The sequence below is a fragment of the Dermochelys coriacea genome, chromosome 18, assembly GCF_009764565.3.
Source record: "Dermochelys coriacea isolate rDerCor1 chromosome 18, rDerCor1.pri.v4, whole genome shotgun sequence".
Classification (NCBI taxonomy): Eukaryota; Metazoa; Chordata; order Testudines; family Dermochelyidae; genus Dermochelys; species Dermochelys coriacea.
In genome coordinates this window covers 22,374,422-22,392,533 of record NC_050085.1, presented here as the reverse complement: position 1 = coordinate 22,392,533, position 18,112 = coordinate 22,374,422, and the positions used below count along the sequence as shown (strand labels likewise).

At 42.4% G+C, this 18,112-nt stretch overlaps 1 protein-coding gene and 1 long non-coding RNA gene across 16 annotated transcripts in view; both read right to left on the bottom strand.

Annotated features, from left to right (window-relative positions):
• CAMTA1 (calmodulin binding transcription activator 1) overlaps positions 1 to 13,235 on the bottom strand; it is a 927,426-nt gene extending 914,191 nt beyond the window's left edge. For all 15 annotated transcript variants that reach the window (XM_038376458.1, XM_038376466.1, XM_038376465.1 and 12 more), the window contains exon 1: positions 13,052 to 13,235. In XM_038376458.1, the coding sequence (XP_038232386.1) occupies positions 13,052 to 13,220 (169 nt within the window). In that variant the 5' untranslated portion in view covers positions 13,221 to 13,235. The remainder of the gene's footprint in view (positions 1 to 13,051) is intronic.
• LOC122457045 lies at positions 3,356 to 8,784 on the bottom strand. Its single transcript, XR_006276321.1, has 2 exons — positions 5,560 to 8,784; positions 3,356 to 5,283 (listed from the first exon to the last, which is right to left on the bottom strand). It is a non-coding gene; the product is annotated as an uncharacterized LOC122457045 (long non-coding RNA).
• Positions 13,236 to 18,112: the final 4,877 nt, after the last annotated feature.

Below are 18,112 nucleotides of genomic sequence, written 5' to 3'. Positions count from 1 at the left end.
TGTGTTTTGTTTTTCCCAAGTAAGCTCACCCACTATACAAATTAATAATGACATTAAACTATTCTGATAATTTCAAATCAGTTCCAAAATAAGCCTTTTATTTAATTTTTTTTCCTGCTATTTTAAATCTTTCATAGTCTGGAATCCATACTGGTGGGTCACTGAGTTAAATGGAATTATACTGAAATGGAATTTTCTCAGAGAACAGACACGCTAGACAGCTGCTAACCCACAAATGAATTTGGCAAATTCTCACACCCTGACTGGCTAAAGGGATCTAATTTGCAAGTTACTTCTTAGGTAGAAAGTACACAAATCCTTGTGCTATCTGGCTACTGTCCTCATCAGGACAGTGCCATATACTGACAAAAATGCTACTTCCGTTTCTCAAGCCCTTGATCTGTTATCCCATTCAACCACTTCTTTCAAACATCCTGCCCTAGAGGAAGGTTAAGCCACAAACATATAATAGAGAAGTCCTGTTTACAAAGAAGTTGCACTGGTTTAACTTCAATTAGTTTAAAAGTAAATTTAGTTGAAGCAAGTACAGCAAACATATGTGTATACATTCATATCAATTTAACTTTCACCTGTAAATTATGGATATAAACTGATCCATGTACAAAGTTGCACCAGTGTAACTAAATAATTTATTTAAAAATCACACCTTTAGTTAAACCATTCCCTAACTTTAAATTACTCTTGTGCTCCATCTGTCTGTAGTGTCCACAGCTTGTCTCATCTTCAGCTTGGATTTAAAACTCTGAGGCCGGGACCATCTTTTTATGATGTGTTTGCATAGGGCATACCACAACAGAATTCTGATCCATGATAGAGGCCCCAAGACACTACTGCAACACAAAATAACTATCATCTATTCACAAAGCGTTGGAATAATTACATCTGGAATATTATTCTGTCTTTTGGGCACTCTTTACCAATAAAATAACAACTCACTAGAAGGAGAGTTCAGAGCAGAATGATAAAAATGATCAGGAAGATGGAAGGAATGACCTGTGAAGATTAAAAACTAAATATATATATTTTACTTAAGTGACGATTGTAGAACAGTCAAGAGCCTACAAATAGCTAAAAGGTGTTAAAACCAAGGAGGAGGAGGAGACAACATTGTTTTTGGAAAGATATATAACTAGAAATAATGGGAACAGGATGAATTGTATAAATATACTTTAATATTCCAATAGTATGTACTTCTACTAAGCTGCTGTAGTACAAGTAATTATCCAAAAAATCTCAAAGCATTTACAGAAAATAAAGTCAGTCAGTCAGTCCTTACACTCTGGCAAGGAAGGGAAGCATTAACTTATTTTACAGATGAGGAAACTAAAGCGCACACAGGGTAAGAGAGCACTGGAAGATTTTTTTCAAAAATATTTGTAACCTTTTCTAAAACAATTATTTTTTAAGTGTGTTAAGACATTAAATAGTCTATAGTAATCGATTTTAACTATTTGGCACTTACTACAAACTTGAATAAAGAAAATGGGCTAATCAACTGCTCTTTTAGGGTTCCAGACAACACAATATGCAAAACATGTTGCCAACATCTCAGTTAAATTGGTTTCATTTGGTTTTAAAAATTCATGGAAACATTCCTATTAATCTTAGGTTTTGCAAAATCTAATTTCTACAAAAGCCAAAATGTGTTTTTTCCTTTTGTCACTCAGGAAAATCTGTTCTCATAACTCCAAGTTCTATACTGTAATCACTAGTCAATACTTCCTCTGTGAATAAACAGAGAGACACTCCAGATTCAGCAATCTGAATGGAGAATCCATCAGGAGAGAAAGGTGTACTTATCCATTCAAGAACAAGAAAGTGAAAGGCATCAATTCCCCATAATAAATACAGTTTTGCTTTTGATCTTCCAGTGCCACAGGTTTTCCCCAATCAACACTTAGCATATGCATGCTGAGTTGGGAGAGGAGTGGTTTCTCAAGCAGTGCTTCAGGAACAGAACCGTAGGAGTATTTGCAATGAAGAGCATCATCTCAATAGGCATCACTAAATGTTTTAAATTTAGTGCTGATGCACAACAAGGAGGATGAAGGAAGGGAAAAGAAGGAGAAGAAAAAACAAAACATGATAAGTGAGGCAGAGTTGAGAAAAAAACAAAGAAAATAAAAGATGTTGAACAGAAGACACTCTTAATTTAAACAGAAAAACACTGAAAACAAAAGAGTGACTAAAATCACCTGTAGTCACAATATTTCAAAATGTATTTTGTGACATCCAGGGCAATTTCTTGCAATATCTGTGAAAAACCTTACTGAATTAAGTTCAAGTAGCTTTGAAGACCGTTGTATAAAAAAAAAATGGAAAGTTTATGTATCAAGGAATTGTATTTGACTTCCACAGGGGGACACATGACTAATGTAAACACTGGGAAGTGTTATGAGCTTCAAAGGAATATCTGAAACAATGTGACACAAGAATGTACTTATGGAATAAAGTGAAGTCGGTTTCCTGGGACACCTCTAGGGGAGGAGTAAGCACAAAATGTATCCTCCCCCTCTGGTTATGCAAGTCAGCCTTTTGAAGCTTCAGCCTAAGGAGGGGATCTTTGTCTGCTGATCACCTGTTTCATGAGGAAAAGGTCAAAGGCCCAAACTGCATAAACACAAGAATGCACAGTTCATGAGGGTTCTTCTGAACAGGTGTTATAAACTTGCAACCTCAAAAACAAAAAAAGCACTACATCCACCCCAGTTGGTGGGTTTGAAGGACTGAATCCTACCAAGCCCGTTGGGTTTGGATGATCTCTGGTAAGATTACTAGCATGCGTGTAGGTTCTTTTATTGTTTTCATATGTTTTCTTGAAAGCTTTCACCTTAAAACTAAATGTCCTTGCTTAGAAAGAGCTGTGTGGTAACTTTTAACTGTGGGAAATGACACAGTTTATAGCCTCTAAAGAGAAGGCAAAGCAGGCCTGCTTATGGCGTCTGACTCTCTGGGAAATTCACAGTGTAGACAGGGAACTGTGCAGCCTGGAAAATCCCCAGGAATGAGGGAGAGATAAAGGTCTCCACCCAAGAGAGGTCAAGAATTTCAGATTTCAAACGGATAAATTTCAAAATAAAACTTTTTAACTACTATTGTTAAAATTTACATGTAGAAATAGTATAAAACGAAGGTTTGAGAAAAACATTAATTTTTAGAGTATTTTATGCATTTGAGAACACTTTGTAAATACAGTAAAGCCTCAGAGTTATGAACACCTCTGAACAAAACATTATGGTTGTTCTTTCAAAAGTTTACAACTGAAAATTGACTTAATACAGCTTTGAAACTTTACTATGCAGAAGAAAAATGCTGCTTTCCTTTTTTTTTTTTAGTAATTTACATTTAACATAGTACTGTACTGTATTTGATTTTTTGGGGGTGGGGGTGTCTCTGCTGCTGCCCGATTATGAACTTCTGGTTCCAAAGTGTGTGGTTGACTAGTCAGTTCGTAACTCTGGCGTTCATAACTGTGAGGTTCTACTGTAATCTGTTTTTCTGGTACAATCAACAGATCTGTTTCCCCTATTGTTTGGGTGGTCTTTCATATAGTGGGGGGTGGGGTGGGGGGAACAACATAAAAAAGATTACTATAAAACCACAAACATTGGCTGGAGAACTCAAGTGCAGATGAAGAACTTGAAACTACTTTTAACTCCTTTTTTAAACAGACTAAATTTTAAGTTGATGTTATCCCTTAAAGCAAAATCTGATTAAACCTACTCTATTCATAGTACCTCAAAAATCTAACTACAATATAAAGTCACTCAACAAGAGCCAGGAAGTGACTGAAAAGCACATACATTAAGTTAATGCTTCTCTAACACCTAGCAGGTCAAAAGGAAAATAGGAAAGCTTCAGTTATAAGAAGAACCTAGCAGGGTTTTTTTTTTTTTTTAAATGCAATTCTCACTTACGAGACTAAGGCTATGTCTATACTAGCATTTTTGTTAGAATAACTTATGTCGCTTGGGGTGTGAAAAACCACACACCCCTGAGTGACATAAGTTACACTGACAGAAGCACTGGTGTGGACAGTGCTTTGTCATCAGGAGGCATTCTTCCGCTGACATAGCCACCGCCACCCGTTGGGGTGTGGTTTAATTATGTCAACTGGAGAGCTCTCTCCCATCAGCATAAAGTGGCTACACGAGCAATCTTACAGCGGCGCAGCTGCATGGGACAGCTGTAAGCTCTATTGTAGACATGGCCTAATTTTAATATTGTATGGGGTGAGAGGAACTGTTCCCATACTGAAATGCTAATTGTCTTCCATATTTTGGAAACAGTGACTTCACTTCCTGGATCGTAAATCACATGGTTAATAAGCCTCTGAAAGGGAAGGAGAGAGAAGAGAAGAAAAGTTCAGTTTCTAAATTAGAATTTTATCTGAATTTCAAATTAAGAATTAAACTGTAAACTGAAATTCAGATAAAACTGAGGTAAAAGCGAACTCTACTTCAGAGCATCACAGATCTTTAAGTTAAGATGGCAATCTTGTGAATTAAGTGAAAATACACACAAAAGCCCATCAAAGTCAACAGCCTAGCATTCATGAACAATTATACAATAAACCAGTTTTGTGTAAGAAGTAAAACATTGTGTCATACTTTCAAGGACAGGAATGAACTAAGTATTTTGTAATCTAACATTACAGTGAACAAAATTTTATTTTGTTTTCACAATTTACAAAAAGCATTCACTACAGTCTTTAAACACAGAATAATACTCTGAAATTTTAACTAACCTATTGACCAGTATTAACATTGGAAGACTGACTAGTTACCACACTCGTTGCCATCTTCCCAATCCACTTGTGTGAGAGGCAAGAGACAAGCCTTACACCAAGCCCTAAAGCTCTGAGAGACCAGTTACAGTGGACTAGCAGTAAAACTAAGTTCCACAGCACAGCACCATGCACCAACACCCTGGCCTCCAGCCCACAATACTTAAATTAACTGTGGTAATCAACGGATCTTTCGGAAGAACAGATATTTATAATATTTTCATGACAACTGATTCAAAACCAGTTCTGTCCAGCAACCACAGTAATTGTTATCCATGATCCAATCTCACCACCACCAGGGCAGTCAGACTCATGTGTTCATCATGTCAAAGGGATTAACAAAGATTAAAAATAGGTATTTGAAATATATTTTTAATAATGTAATCACAATATGATCTTATATCCTGCAAAATTAACTTGGCCAGAAAACTAATGTTCAACATATTGAAAATAAACATATTCCAAAATAAGTGATACTAGAACAATGAAAGGTTTCAGAGTAGCAGCCGTATTAGTCTGTATTCGCAAAAAGAAAAAGGGGTACTTGTGGCACCTTAGAGACTAACAAATTTATTAGAGCATAAGCTTTCGTGAGCTACAGCTCACTTCATCGGATGCATTTCTTGGAAAAAACAGAGATCTCCCCTCTGTTTTTTCCACCAAATGCATCCGATGAAGTGAGCTGTAGCTCACGAAAGCTTATGCTCTAATAAATTTGTTAGTCTCTAAGGTGCCACAAGTACCCCTTTTACTTAGAACAATGAAAGATCAAGTGATGTTCTCCCTTTGGTTGTAACTATCCAACTAGAATTCTATATTTTTCTACACAAACATTCAGTTACTGTACAGAACTATTTGGCAGTAAATTACTTCAAAACTGTAAGACAGACACTCACCTAAAAAAAAAATTCCTTTACCACAATCATCTGTACCCACCTGTTAAAAACACTGCTGATTCTGATTGCCCCTATTTTTTTCCCCATTTTGATACAAATATTAGGTTGCATAATAAATATTTCAAAAGCCAAAACCCTTTGACTGCTGCAGACACTCTCCTAAACATTCATTTAGCTGGCAGTAAGGGAAGCAACAGTATTCTAAGAGTTACCTTGTCTAGTATAACATCTCCATCACAATCATATTTACTGAGCCTGCCTGCCTGAATTAATAGCTATAAAATCAATAATCACCACCTTGATAATATAACTGAACTGGGACAAGGAATAAGAATACTAGTTTAATAACAGGCCAGATAATTTTAAACACATAGTCACTGCTCTACTGCATTTTGGATATGCCAATTTCCTCAACTATTCAGAAGAATAAACCAAATACAAAGAAATATATCTGTTTTATTGTCAGTTCTCTGTTCCTGTTTTTTTAAAAGTGAATTCAGTGCTGGTTGAAGATGCCATGTTAATATACTGGAGACTCAAGTCCTCTATTTAACGATAGGAGAGATACAGCACAGGGAGCAGTTGTAATATGTTATTTATTATTTGCAATACCAAAGCACCTGGTGAAATCTGATCACACCCTGCCAGTGTACTTCAATCCTGCCCCAGAAACAATAGATGTATGAGTGAGAGGGCTCTTCAGTTTTCAAGCCAAGGCAATCAGTGTCCTCTCTTTTACTAACAAGCGCATCCACAGTGATGGTTTTGGAGATGTGGACAATTGTACACTTCCAAATGGCTATCAGATGATAATATTCTTTCACTATTAACCTGAGCTAATTGCACATCAGTGCCATTCTTACTAACAGTCTCAAGGGAAAACTGAATGAGAAGATGTCTGTAAAATGAATTGCCCTCTGATCTTCACAGGAGGGTCCCTTTCAAGTTAGCATGGTGTGGAGAAGCTTGTAATACTGATGCTGTACTAGTGCTGTGGTACAGAAATGGATTTCAGTCACCAGGGCTGTCAACAGAACTCATTTCAGACACAATTAATTCAATATATACAATTAAAAATCATTTTAAAGGTTAAAGAAGGGAATAAGACTTGGGTTCTATACTCAGGCTACCAGCACCACCGTTCTAATACTTGTCTTCATACAACTGTGTTTTTAAATGGCTGACATTTAAACTTTTGAAAGGCAGAGTTTAAATTTCAGGCATTTAAAAAATGAACATTTCATACCTGCATGACATGCATCCGAAGAAGTGGGTATTTACCCACGAAAGCTTATGCTCCAATATGTCTGTTAGTCTACAAGGTGCCACAGGACTCTTTGCCGCTTTTACAGCTCCAGATTAACTTGGCTACCCGTCCGATACTTGATTTCATACCTTGACTCCTTAAAAATCTAGTACAGAAGTAGGTCAACTCACTGAACTACAATGTACAGTTGCTGTTAGAAGTACACAAAGAAATTGTTGACTAGCTGAGAATCATCTGGGTTTCTGCAATGGACTTCTCAGTCCAACTTAAATTAGATATACTCAGATATAGGAGTTAATTAGATATACTCAGATATAAGAGTTAATTAGATATACTCAGATATAAGAGTTAACCAGCATAATATAGACGAAAGTAAGGCATTCGTTTTCAACATCAAAATCGAAAAGTTCAAATGTGGGACATGAAAGAGGATATTTACAATAGCTCTTACGCAGTAGTAAGTTACAAGAATGAGTGACCTTGTGGGTCATTCATCTCAACAGAAGAGATTTTAACAGCCTATAAGAAATTAAAGAAGATATCTGTATTAAACACAACAAAAAAAGTCACGCGCTAGACAGACAAAATGAAAACCCAATTCATTCCAGCAGCTTTAAGGTTAATGACTATTAACCTATATGAAATCACTAAACCTATTACATACTCTCAATACTAAAACCAGGCTATGTGGGAAAAATGTTACTACACACCCACACAAAATCTTGAAGGGAAAGGGGACAACTGAATTGAAGGTTACTAAACAGAAAATTCTTATATTAAAGTCAAGATATAAAGTCCGATTCTCCTCTCATTTACACCAGTTTTATATTGTTTAGATTTTATTATTTCAGTGGACTTAATCACCTACACCAATGCAAGTGAGAAAAAAATAAAGCCCAGTCTAATCTAGATCACAGCACACCAGACAGAAGTAATGAATTCAGTAGCATCAAAAAAGATTAACGAAAGATTAAGCTGACAACATACTCCTATTCATTTTACGTATTATGTAATTTAGTATTTATGTTGCAGTAGTGTATTGAGGCTCCATTGTGCCAGGTACTGCACACACAAATAGCAAGAAGATAGTAATCCAAGCTATAGTAGCATATAAGGAAAAAATATTCCAGAAGAAGCACATTAAGTTAACTAAGATTTACTGAAATAGATAAAGACAACTTTCCTCAGGGAAAAGGGAGCACTAAGGAGTCAGTAGTGATGAAGTAAAGAGTATACACCACTGTCTCCTCAAGGCAGGCTTGAACACAAAGCATATGCTTTGTCCATAGCCTTAAATAAGCAGGGTTTATAAAATTATTTTACTATTTAATATCAGGTATTAAGTTAAAGTCAGATACAGTAAATCTGTTTTATATTACAGCTTTCTTCCAAAATGTAACCTGTTATTTCCTGAATGGTAAATCAACTAACTATTTTTCTCTTCCCTCCCTTCCAAAATGGAGGCCCCTATATGGATTACCATTCATTGTTCCGTCACAGAAGGACAGTTGTATATCTGTACAACTCCTAGCACAATCAGCCCTAACCTTCTTGATGCCTTTGGTTCCTACAATAATAATAAATAATAAATTATACCGCATGCTGCTTTAGCACCACAATTTGTTTTCCTTCTCTGGACACTGTGGATCAATTACATTACAAGTTGGTGTCAAATATGTTGTGAAACTATGGTTTTGACAAACCTATACAATGAAAAAAAAAACCAGGAAAATACTGCTCACATGAATTTACTTTGAGCTGTATCTTTAAGGCTTTTTTATGTAAGGGGTTCACATTCTACACCTAACATAAGAATGGCCATACTGAGTCAGACCAAGGATCCATCTAGCCCAGTATACTGTTTTCCGACAGTGGCCAATGCCAGGTGCTTCAGATGGAATGAACAGAACAGGTAAACATCAAATGATCCATCCCCTATTGCCTGAAGCTAGGAATGGGCAAACAGAAGCTAGGTACACATCCCTGCCCATCCTGGCTGATAGCCATCGATGGGCCTATTCACCATGAATTTATCTAGAAACACATCTTCACAAAGCCTGTTCACAGCTTGACCCCAACTTCCAACTTGTATAGTAATTTAAAATGTTGAGAAATACACCAAAAAAATCACTTTTGATTTAGAACTCAAATCCTGGAAATCACATATGCATATGTAAATCACAGTAGTGGGAAGTGTATTCCACCGTTCAAAAGTAATAAATGGTTATTTTTCCAAAATGTAAAAGCAGCATGTTAAACTCATGAATTTTTCCAATAAACATTTTTAAAAGAAGATCTTATTAAGTTAAAATGCAAATACACCACTTTTATCTGTAAATCTAAAGTGTTTCAAAAAAAGATTATCTAGCACTTCTACTACAAATATCTTAGACAGTACATCACTACCCCCTTGTGGATATGCAATAAAAAAAATCCTTATCTTGGATCTTCTGTTTTTCAACAATGTATTATATAGAACAACTTTGAGCTAAAGAGTTGTAAGCTTTAACTCTTTCCTTCATATGTAAAATATACAGTGCGTTTTTTCTAAAGTAATTTCAAAAAGCAACTTTAAATATGATGTTAACTACCATTTTATGTTATCCACATAACTTTCAATCTCTTCTGGAGTATTCAATAGCAAAATTAAGTTGTCTTTGCATAAATCTACAACCTAAAAAATGGAAAAAATCAGAAATACTGTATTATTGAACCCTTTTTTATTTTCTCTCAAAATATGATTTCTCATTTCCATCATCACCTGAAAACTATTTCAGGGGGTATAACTGTCATGTCTCTCCCTATGCCCAATATATTTCCCCTCCTAATCTATGGATTCACACTCTTTGCCCACCTCTTTTCATCACCCCTATTGGCTTGCTCCAATAATAAAAGAACAGAAGCTCTAAACCTGACAGGACAGACAATCCCTCCAAAGGGCTGGAATTTTGACAGCACACCTTTTCATTAGCACCTTTCACAAAATAGTTAAACTGTTCCAATACCTAAAAAATTTAATTATCTATTTGGCATCCCCAAAAAACATGTTATTTATCTTTCCTAATTAACCAAAAGAGTGACATATTTATTTGATTTTTATGTATTGACTTTACCATCGTTTAAACAGTGCTGGGGAAAAGCATGTGCCTACTCCTCAGGGTGTGTGGTCAGCATGCTCTCCTTTCATCCCAGGGCTTTACTCAGTAAAGGGCTTTGCATGCAACTCATTATGCAAGTTATTGGAGGAGAATGTGCATTTTTGTTTAGTTGCTTGTGCTGGAAAGGAGAGTGCACATGCCAATCTCCTGCTATGGAGTGAGCTGTACTAAGAACATATTAAAAGTTTAGAAACTCATGTGCATATATATACATAAGTAACAACATATAGAGAGTGTATATTCAGTACAGAAAACATATTCACCCTCTCGGCACTCATATACTCAGTTTTAGTTGCAGTACTTGTGAGGACAAGAGGGGCTGCAAGTGGTGGTGGCCCTTTCCCCTAGAGGTGAAGTACAATGTGTGTGGGGAGAATGTGCATGCACTTGCATAAGGGGAGATGCACCACTTTTCACATGGGAGGGTTCTCCTACAATTGCTCTTTCCATTCCACTGGGTAGTCTTCATCATCCAGTTAGAAAAGAGTGTATGATCTGCTGACTCCTCCACACGGGCTATGCCACATAGGGACAGCATCTGCCTTCTACATCCCATGAGCAGCACACACCCTGCGCCCATGCCACGAGGTGGGCACAATTATTGCTATGCATATTATGATCGCTCCCAGATGTCCCAACTAGGATCAGGGCCACATTATGAGAAGCAAAGCACAAAAAGACAGTTGTCCCTGCTCTGAAGAACTTGTAACTCATGACAGGAGTACACATGTCCTGACCCATCCCCATATAGTGATCAGCTTTTTTGTCAAAATGGGTGCACATGCCATGACCATTTCTTTACGTGGGCAAATTGTAATTGGTCTGCCCTCCATATTGTGGAGAACTGACCACGTTATACTTGGCCATCCCCTTGAGGGCCGAAATGCTACACCTTGCCTATAGAGGAGTGCAATGGGTGTGCACATACAATGTCAATTGGTGGGATTGGAAGGAAGGTTCCAAATGCCATACTGTAGCATTACCATCAGCAGATACTACCAACCACAGACATGCTCAGATTATTCAGTATTTATATTCGAGTACCAGCTTAATTAGGGCCCCACTGTGACCAGTACTGAAAAGAGTAAAAAAAACAGTTCCCACCCCAAGGAGCATAATAAAAGGTAAAACAACACAAGATGCAACACACAAGATGACAAGGAGCAAGGAAGACATGAAGAGGAAAATTGCAACAACAAAACGCATTAATATAAGCCAGTAATATGCATGAATAGGTAGACGTTAATTGGTTAATTTTAATAAATAGTTAAAACGTAAATAAGTTGCTCCCCCAAACAGGAGGGTGTGCATATGCATAACCTGCCCTTTGTCACAGGTGTGTGCACACAAAAGCATGCCCTCTATTTGCCCCAAATGGAAGGCACATGTATGTCCAGCCCTTCCCACGTACAGGGGGTATGTACATGTGCACATTCTCTTTCCACCCGAAACAGGAGCTGTCTGCCCTATCCTCCCCTTCCTTACATGGGCCTCATATATATTGCCTTTCATCTTCTCACAAGGGGGTGGGAGAAAATGTTGCCCTGCACTTACCCCACTGTGGGGCTTAGGATGCCCAGCTCTTCCCCCATGGTGGTGAAGCCTGCATCCCATGCCTGGTGGAGCCTTTTCACATGGTGAAGTGAAGAAGTTCATTCTGTATGGCCATCCCCTCCCTCGTAGTGAAGTGATACACATGCACTGACCAGTGTTGGTGGACACATGCTTTCCCTACCCTCTTCTCTGAGAGGAAATACTTGGGAATGTACATTATTACAGTTTATTAGACAAAGGTTTCCCCCATGATAGGGAAAAGGAGGGTGAGGATGCAGCTAGGTATCCGTGGCCCATCCTCATCTGCATAGTGAGGGGGTGGGGGATTGAGGGCCCACCGTCTGCCCTTGCCCTTCCCCCCCAATGGCAAAGGAAAGGGTTGCCTGCAGCCTGTCCTCCCCTCATGGTGGTCCCCTACAGACCACCCTCCCCCCCATGGTGCGGGAGGGTAGTGGGGGGACGGAGAGCCCATGGACAGCCCCCACCACCGTGAGGGAGGGGAATTGTGGGGGAGGGGGTGCCTGTGGCTGGTCCCTCCCATGGTGCAGGAAAATGGAAGTGGGGGAGAGAAAGAGAGTGGGGGACAGGGTGCCCGTGGCAGCCCCGCCACGGGGAGGAGTGGGGAAGGGGAGAAGTGGGGTATGGCCCATGGCTGGCTCCCCCATGGTACGGGAGGGGGGAGGGGAGAAGTAGGGGACAGGGTGCCTGTGGCCGGCACCCCCTTCAGGGTGCAGTGGGGGAAGGGAAGGAGTGGAGAAGGGGGGGACAGGGTGCTATGGCCGGGCCCCCCCAACGGGGAGGAGTGGGGGAGAAGAGAGGTGGGGTATGGGGAGCCCATGGCTGACCCCCCATGGTACGGGAGGAGGAGGGAAGAAGTAGGGGACAGGGTGCCCGCGGTGGGGGAAGAGGAGAAGAGGAGAACGGGGGCACGGTGGTGCCCGTGGCCGGCCCCCCCAAGGTGCGGGAGGGGGGAGAAGTGGGGGAGGGGGCGCCCTGGCCGCCCCCCCGTGGCGCAGGGGAGGTCCGAGGGACGGACGGGTCCCGTGGTGGGAAGTGGGGGATGGGTGCTCCCGGCCCAATGGCGGAGATGGGGGATGTGGTGCCCTTCCCTCACCAGCAGCCCAAGCGGGGGGTGTCCCCGTGACTCGCTCCCCTCACGGGGGATGCCGGTTCCCCGCCCCGCCCCGCCCCGCCCCGCGGGGGCGCCCGTCGCGGCCGGACTGGGCCGCGCCCCCCTCCGCCCGGAACAGCTAAACTTTCTGGCGCGGGGCTGCGCGGCCCGGCCCGCGGGCTTGGGCGCCTGCCCCGCGGATGCGCCCCGCTCCCCGGCGGGGCTGAGGGGACGGGCCGGGCCCCGCCGCGCTCTCACCTTCCGGCTTGTTTTCGGCAGCCATTTCCCCTCCGCGCGCCACATCCTCCTCCGCCTCCTCGCGACCGGGATCCAGGCGCGCGCGCCGCCGCCGCCGCCTCCCGCTGCCGCCGCCGCCGCCGCCGGGCCGGCCACACCGCGCGCACCGCACACACCCCGCGCCGCCCATTGGGGGACCCGCCAAACTGACACTTCCTGCAGCCAATCGCTGGCAACATGGGGCGGGCGTGTCGAGAGAGGGTTCCTACTGACAGCCCGCCTAACCAATCAGTGAGGAGAAACGCTGCACGGACACATTCTACAGCCACTCATCAGTCATAGGTTTCAGAGTAGCAGCCGTGTTAGTCTGTATTCTCAAAAAGAAAAGGAGTACTTGTGGCACCTTAGAGACTAACAAATTTATTAGAGCATAAGCTTTCGTGAGCTACAGCTCACTTCACGGTAATGCATCCGATGAAGTGAGCTGTAGCTCACGAAAGCTTATGCTCTAATAAATTTGTTAGTCTCTAAGGTGCCACAAGTACTCCTTTTCTTCATCAGTCATAGGGAGGATCTGAAAGGGAAAGGAGGTCATTAGCTGACAGTTCCCATAACCAATCAGACAGTGGAATTGTTTCACTGACAACTCTATCAGCCAATCACGGGAAAAGGAAGCGGGCATTGCTGGTGGACACAAAACCCTGCCAACGAACGGGAAACAAGTAGCGCTAAACTGACAGACTCTGTAGCCAATCAATGAGTCGAGAGGGGCGAGCCAGGTGACCGCTGATCCCTCGGCCTTCTGCTCTGTCTATTGGCTGCGACAGGCAAACGCCCCCTTCTCCTCACGTAACCCTAAACAAAGGCCCTGATTGGCAAGGCCGGGCGGGCAGCGTCCAATGGGCGCCGCTTATTCTGGCTGTGGGGCGCTGATTGGGGGGTGCAGAGACGCTTCTGCCCGCGGCTCGGCTGCGCTGCCCTGGGTCTGGGCTTTCACAGGCCGGGCCCAGGCGGGCGGTTCGCAGCTCGCCCCTGCGGAGCCAGGCTCGCCGCGGGCTCCGGGCTCCTCAGGCTCGCTTGGGCCGCGCCGGCGGGGGCGGGGCGCTCAGCTCCGCTCCGCTCCGCTCCGCTCGCGGAAGGGGCGGGGGGGGAACAAAATGGCGGCTGAGGTGGGCGGTTGCTAGGCGCGAGGCCCCTGGGCAGGCGGGTCTGTCTGAGCCTTACTGGTCCTCGCTGAGAACGTCCCTTCCGTGCGCCGCGGGCCGGTGCCCTGCTCTCCGCCGGCCGGGGCCTTCGCCGGGCCAGCCGTTCGCAGACGGGGGGTCAGCACCCCCCAGCGGGCTGAGACTCCGCTTTGCAAGCCCGGGCTTGGCCTGACGCTGGTTGGGGCCCAGGGTCAAAGCCCGATCCCAGCAGCTGCAGCCCTGGCTGGGGGGGCTCAGGTGAGGGGCCCTGCTGCCTGGGGCAGTGGGGCTCGGGCTTTGCCCCCCACCCAGCACGCTGGGGCTTGGGCGAGCTCAGCCTTTGGTCCCCCCTCCTGGGGAGGTGTAGTAATCTTGTTCAAAGTGGGTTCTGCTGCAGTGAAGTTTGAGAACCCCTGATCTAGACCATCCCTGACAGGCCTTTGTCTAACCTGCTCCCCAATAACGATGGGGATTCCACAGCTCCCTAGGCAATTTGTTCCAGGGCTTAACCGCTCTGACAGGAAGTTTTTCCTAATGTCCAAGCTAAACCTGCCTTGCTGCAATTTAAGCCCATTGCTGCTTGTCTTATTCTCAAAGGTTAGGGAGAATATCTTTTTCCTCTTTTCTCCTTATTACGGCCTTTTATGTACTTGAAAACTGTTATTGTGCTTTCTCAATCTTCTGTTCTCCAGACTAGACAAACCCAGTTTTTTCATAGGTCATGTTTTCTAGACCGTTAATTGCTTGTGTTGCTTTTCTCCGGACTTTCTCTAATTTGTCCATATCTTTCCTGAAATGTGACACCCTGAACCAGACACAATACTCCGGTTGAGGCCTAATCAGAGTAGAGCAGAAGAATTATTTCTCATGTCTTGCTTACAACACTCCTGCTAATACATCCCAGAATGATGTTTGCTTTTTTTGCAACAAGAATACCATAATGCCACTATATAAATCCAGAAGTATAACTGGGTTTAAAAAAAAAAAAACACTAGATAAGTTCATGGAGGATAGGTCCATCAAGGGCCACTAGCAAAGATAGTCCGGGACGCAATCCCATTCTCAAGGCCACCCTAAACCTATATTAAAGACAGGAGTGGAACTCAAGCATGGATCACTCCATAATTGCTGTCTTCTGTATGGTCTCCATGAAGCTCTGGTATAGGCGACTGTGGGAAACAGGATACTGGGCAAGATACACTATTGTCTGATCCACGACAGCAGCCTCTTATGTTCTTGCGTTAATCATGTACTGTTTTTTCCACAGGATCCTGCCTGAGTCAGTGCAGAGGGTGAACAGAGTTCTCTGAATGGAAGTTGCTCAGTATTCATTTTCATACTAGCATTCAGCGTGTGGCCCCTGCCTAATTTATTACAATTAAATCCTGCATCACATATAGGATTATTAATTTCCTTGTGGGCTTTTCTTGTCATGGATGCTCATCAGCATAGCTTAGTGCTTCACACATAAATTACTTTATCTTTGCTAAATGTCTCTGAGGTAAATTGTTATCTCTGCTTTACAGATGGCGAACTGATGCACATCCTTTTTATGGACCAACCTGTAAAGGGTGTGCTGTAATTTTGGGTGCTGAATTTGAGAAATCTAGGATTTTTTTTTTTGAGTATTTGGCATCTTTATAGCTCTGTACATATTCAAAACAAAATTTCCATTGATTTCAGCTGCAGCTCTGAGTATTGAGCAATTCAGTTAACCCTCAAGTTGGGCATCCAGAAAATGCGGAACACACCATTAGCAGTCATGGGTGACAAGTTTGGTTTAAGTGACTTGCCCAGTATCACATAGGAAATCAGTGGGAGAGGCAGGGATAGAATCCATTTCTGTAGCATGGCATTTAATTGCCTTAACCTTGAGACCATTCTTTCTCTTCCTGCAGTCTCCCTGCATTCTTCGCTTCACATATTTTAACTTCTTCAACAAATGAAGCCAGGGTCTTACAGATAATAGCCTTTCATTCACGATACAATCTCAATTTGTACTCTGAGTACCATTCATGCACTGAATGAGGAGCGGGTCTTGTGGGCAACACAGAATTTGATTGTGTAATTAAAATCTGCTTCACAATACTTAGGGGCCAAAGTAAAGTGGCATAGGCAACCTTACTTCTAGCATTTCCTAGCTTTTGAGTGCTTGACTTTGCAAAATTAGTTCTTGTGTAGTTTTATGTAATTTCCCAAATTTTAAAAAAGCAAATAAAAAAAAACCCCATTAAGTGGAATCATATTGACCCTCCACATGCATCAGTAAGATGGTTGGGACCTTTAAATGCACAGCACAGACCTCTCTCTATCACTTGAGCTAATGAAATACTTGGTTGTAGTAATAGGTTGTTCTCCTTTATGCGGATAAGCCACTAGATAGGAAAAACTATTTTGCCAGTGGGTTTCACAGCTATTTACTAGATAACAGAGAAATGTACAGACTCAGGAATCAGGCTTGGAAGGATTAGATCTCTATCTGTAAATGTTGGTAAACATCATTGTGATGCTGGCAGATCAGGTGCCAGCTCATACCAAAGCTGCCCGCCTCAGGGAACACTGACAAATGTATAGCTGAAAAGAAAAGGAGGACTTGTGGCACCTTAGAGACTAACAAATTTATTTATGCTCAAATAAATTTGTTAGTCTCTAAGGTGCCACAAGTCCTCCTTTTCTTTTTTGCAAATACAGACTAACAATGCTGCTACTCTGAAAGGTATAGCTGGAAACCAGTCTGACTTACTTGTGGATTGGTATAGTTAAACTAGATATTAGTGTTACAAGAATGTGTTTAGACTTTATGGAATGCTCATAGGATGCTGTAGTGTATTAATCCTACTTTATAATATCTGTATCCCATTGTATGAAGTTACATTGAGTGTTTGCATTGTAAAGCTCTGTAACTATGCAACTCACCAAACAGGAAAAGCAGCATTAATTAAGGTAATGTGCTCCTCCTGCATACAAAATGGCCCACTGAAGGCAAATGAGGCATTGTAGCATCAAAGGACAAGGAGCTTGTTGTGATGGCTTCCTCACTCCTTCCAGGAAGGGGAAGCCTACCCATGAACTCATCCCATCACCCAGTGGCCCTGGAACATTTTTTAATAGTGGGGGTGCTGAAAACCAGCCCTCTTACCCCGTCCACATCCTCTCCCATCCCTCCCGAGTTGGGGCTGGGAGCAGGGCCATGTCTCCGGGAGTGGAGGATCTGGACACAGGTAAGGGGGTTGAGGCTGGGGCTACAGCTGGGGGTGGGGCCGACAGCTGGGACCCCACATGCAGGGCTGGGAGCAGAGCCCCGTGTAAAACCTGGGGGTGCTGTAGCACCCCCTGCACCCCTATTTCTCATGCCTATGCCATCACCAATCATCTTGGATGGGTGCAGGGGAGAATAAAAATCCCTTAGAAGAAGAATCTAGGTCTCTTTATGCTGTCTGGACTCTGAGGGACACAGATTCCTAAACGTAAGCAGGAGATCCCCATGCTGCTTGGCATGAGTCATCCCTAAAGGACATATAGAGCTGCTTATTATAGAAACTTATATTACCCTTTTAAATTTAAGATTGAAACTCTTGTGTGTGTGTGTATCTGTTTCCTGTTTTAACCTTGTAAATAACTTACTTCTTAGTTACTAAATCTTTAGTTAATTTATTACAGGATTAGTTACAGGTGTTGTATCTGGTTTGAGATCTGAGTACAAATGACCTGGAGTAAGTGACTGGTCCTTTGGGATTGGGAGTAACCTAAATATTGATGTGATTTTTGGTGTAAGTGATCATCTATCATATAGTCCAGCTTGCCTGGGGGCAAGATATATTGGAATGCCCAAGGGGACTGTCTGTGACTTAATGTAAGACCCTTATAGTGCTTTAGGAATTCACACTTGTTACTGTGT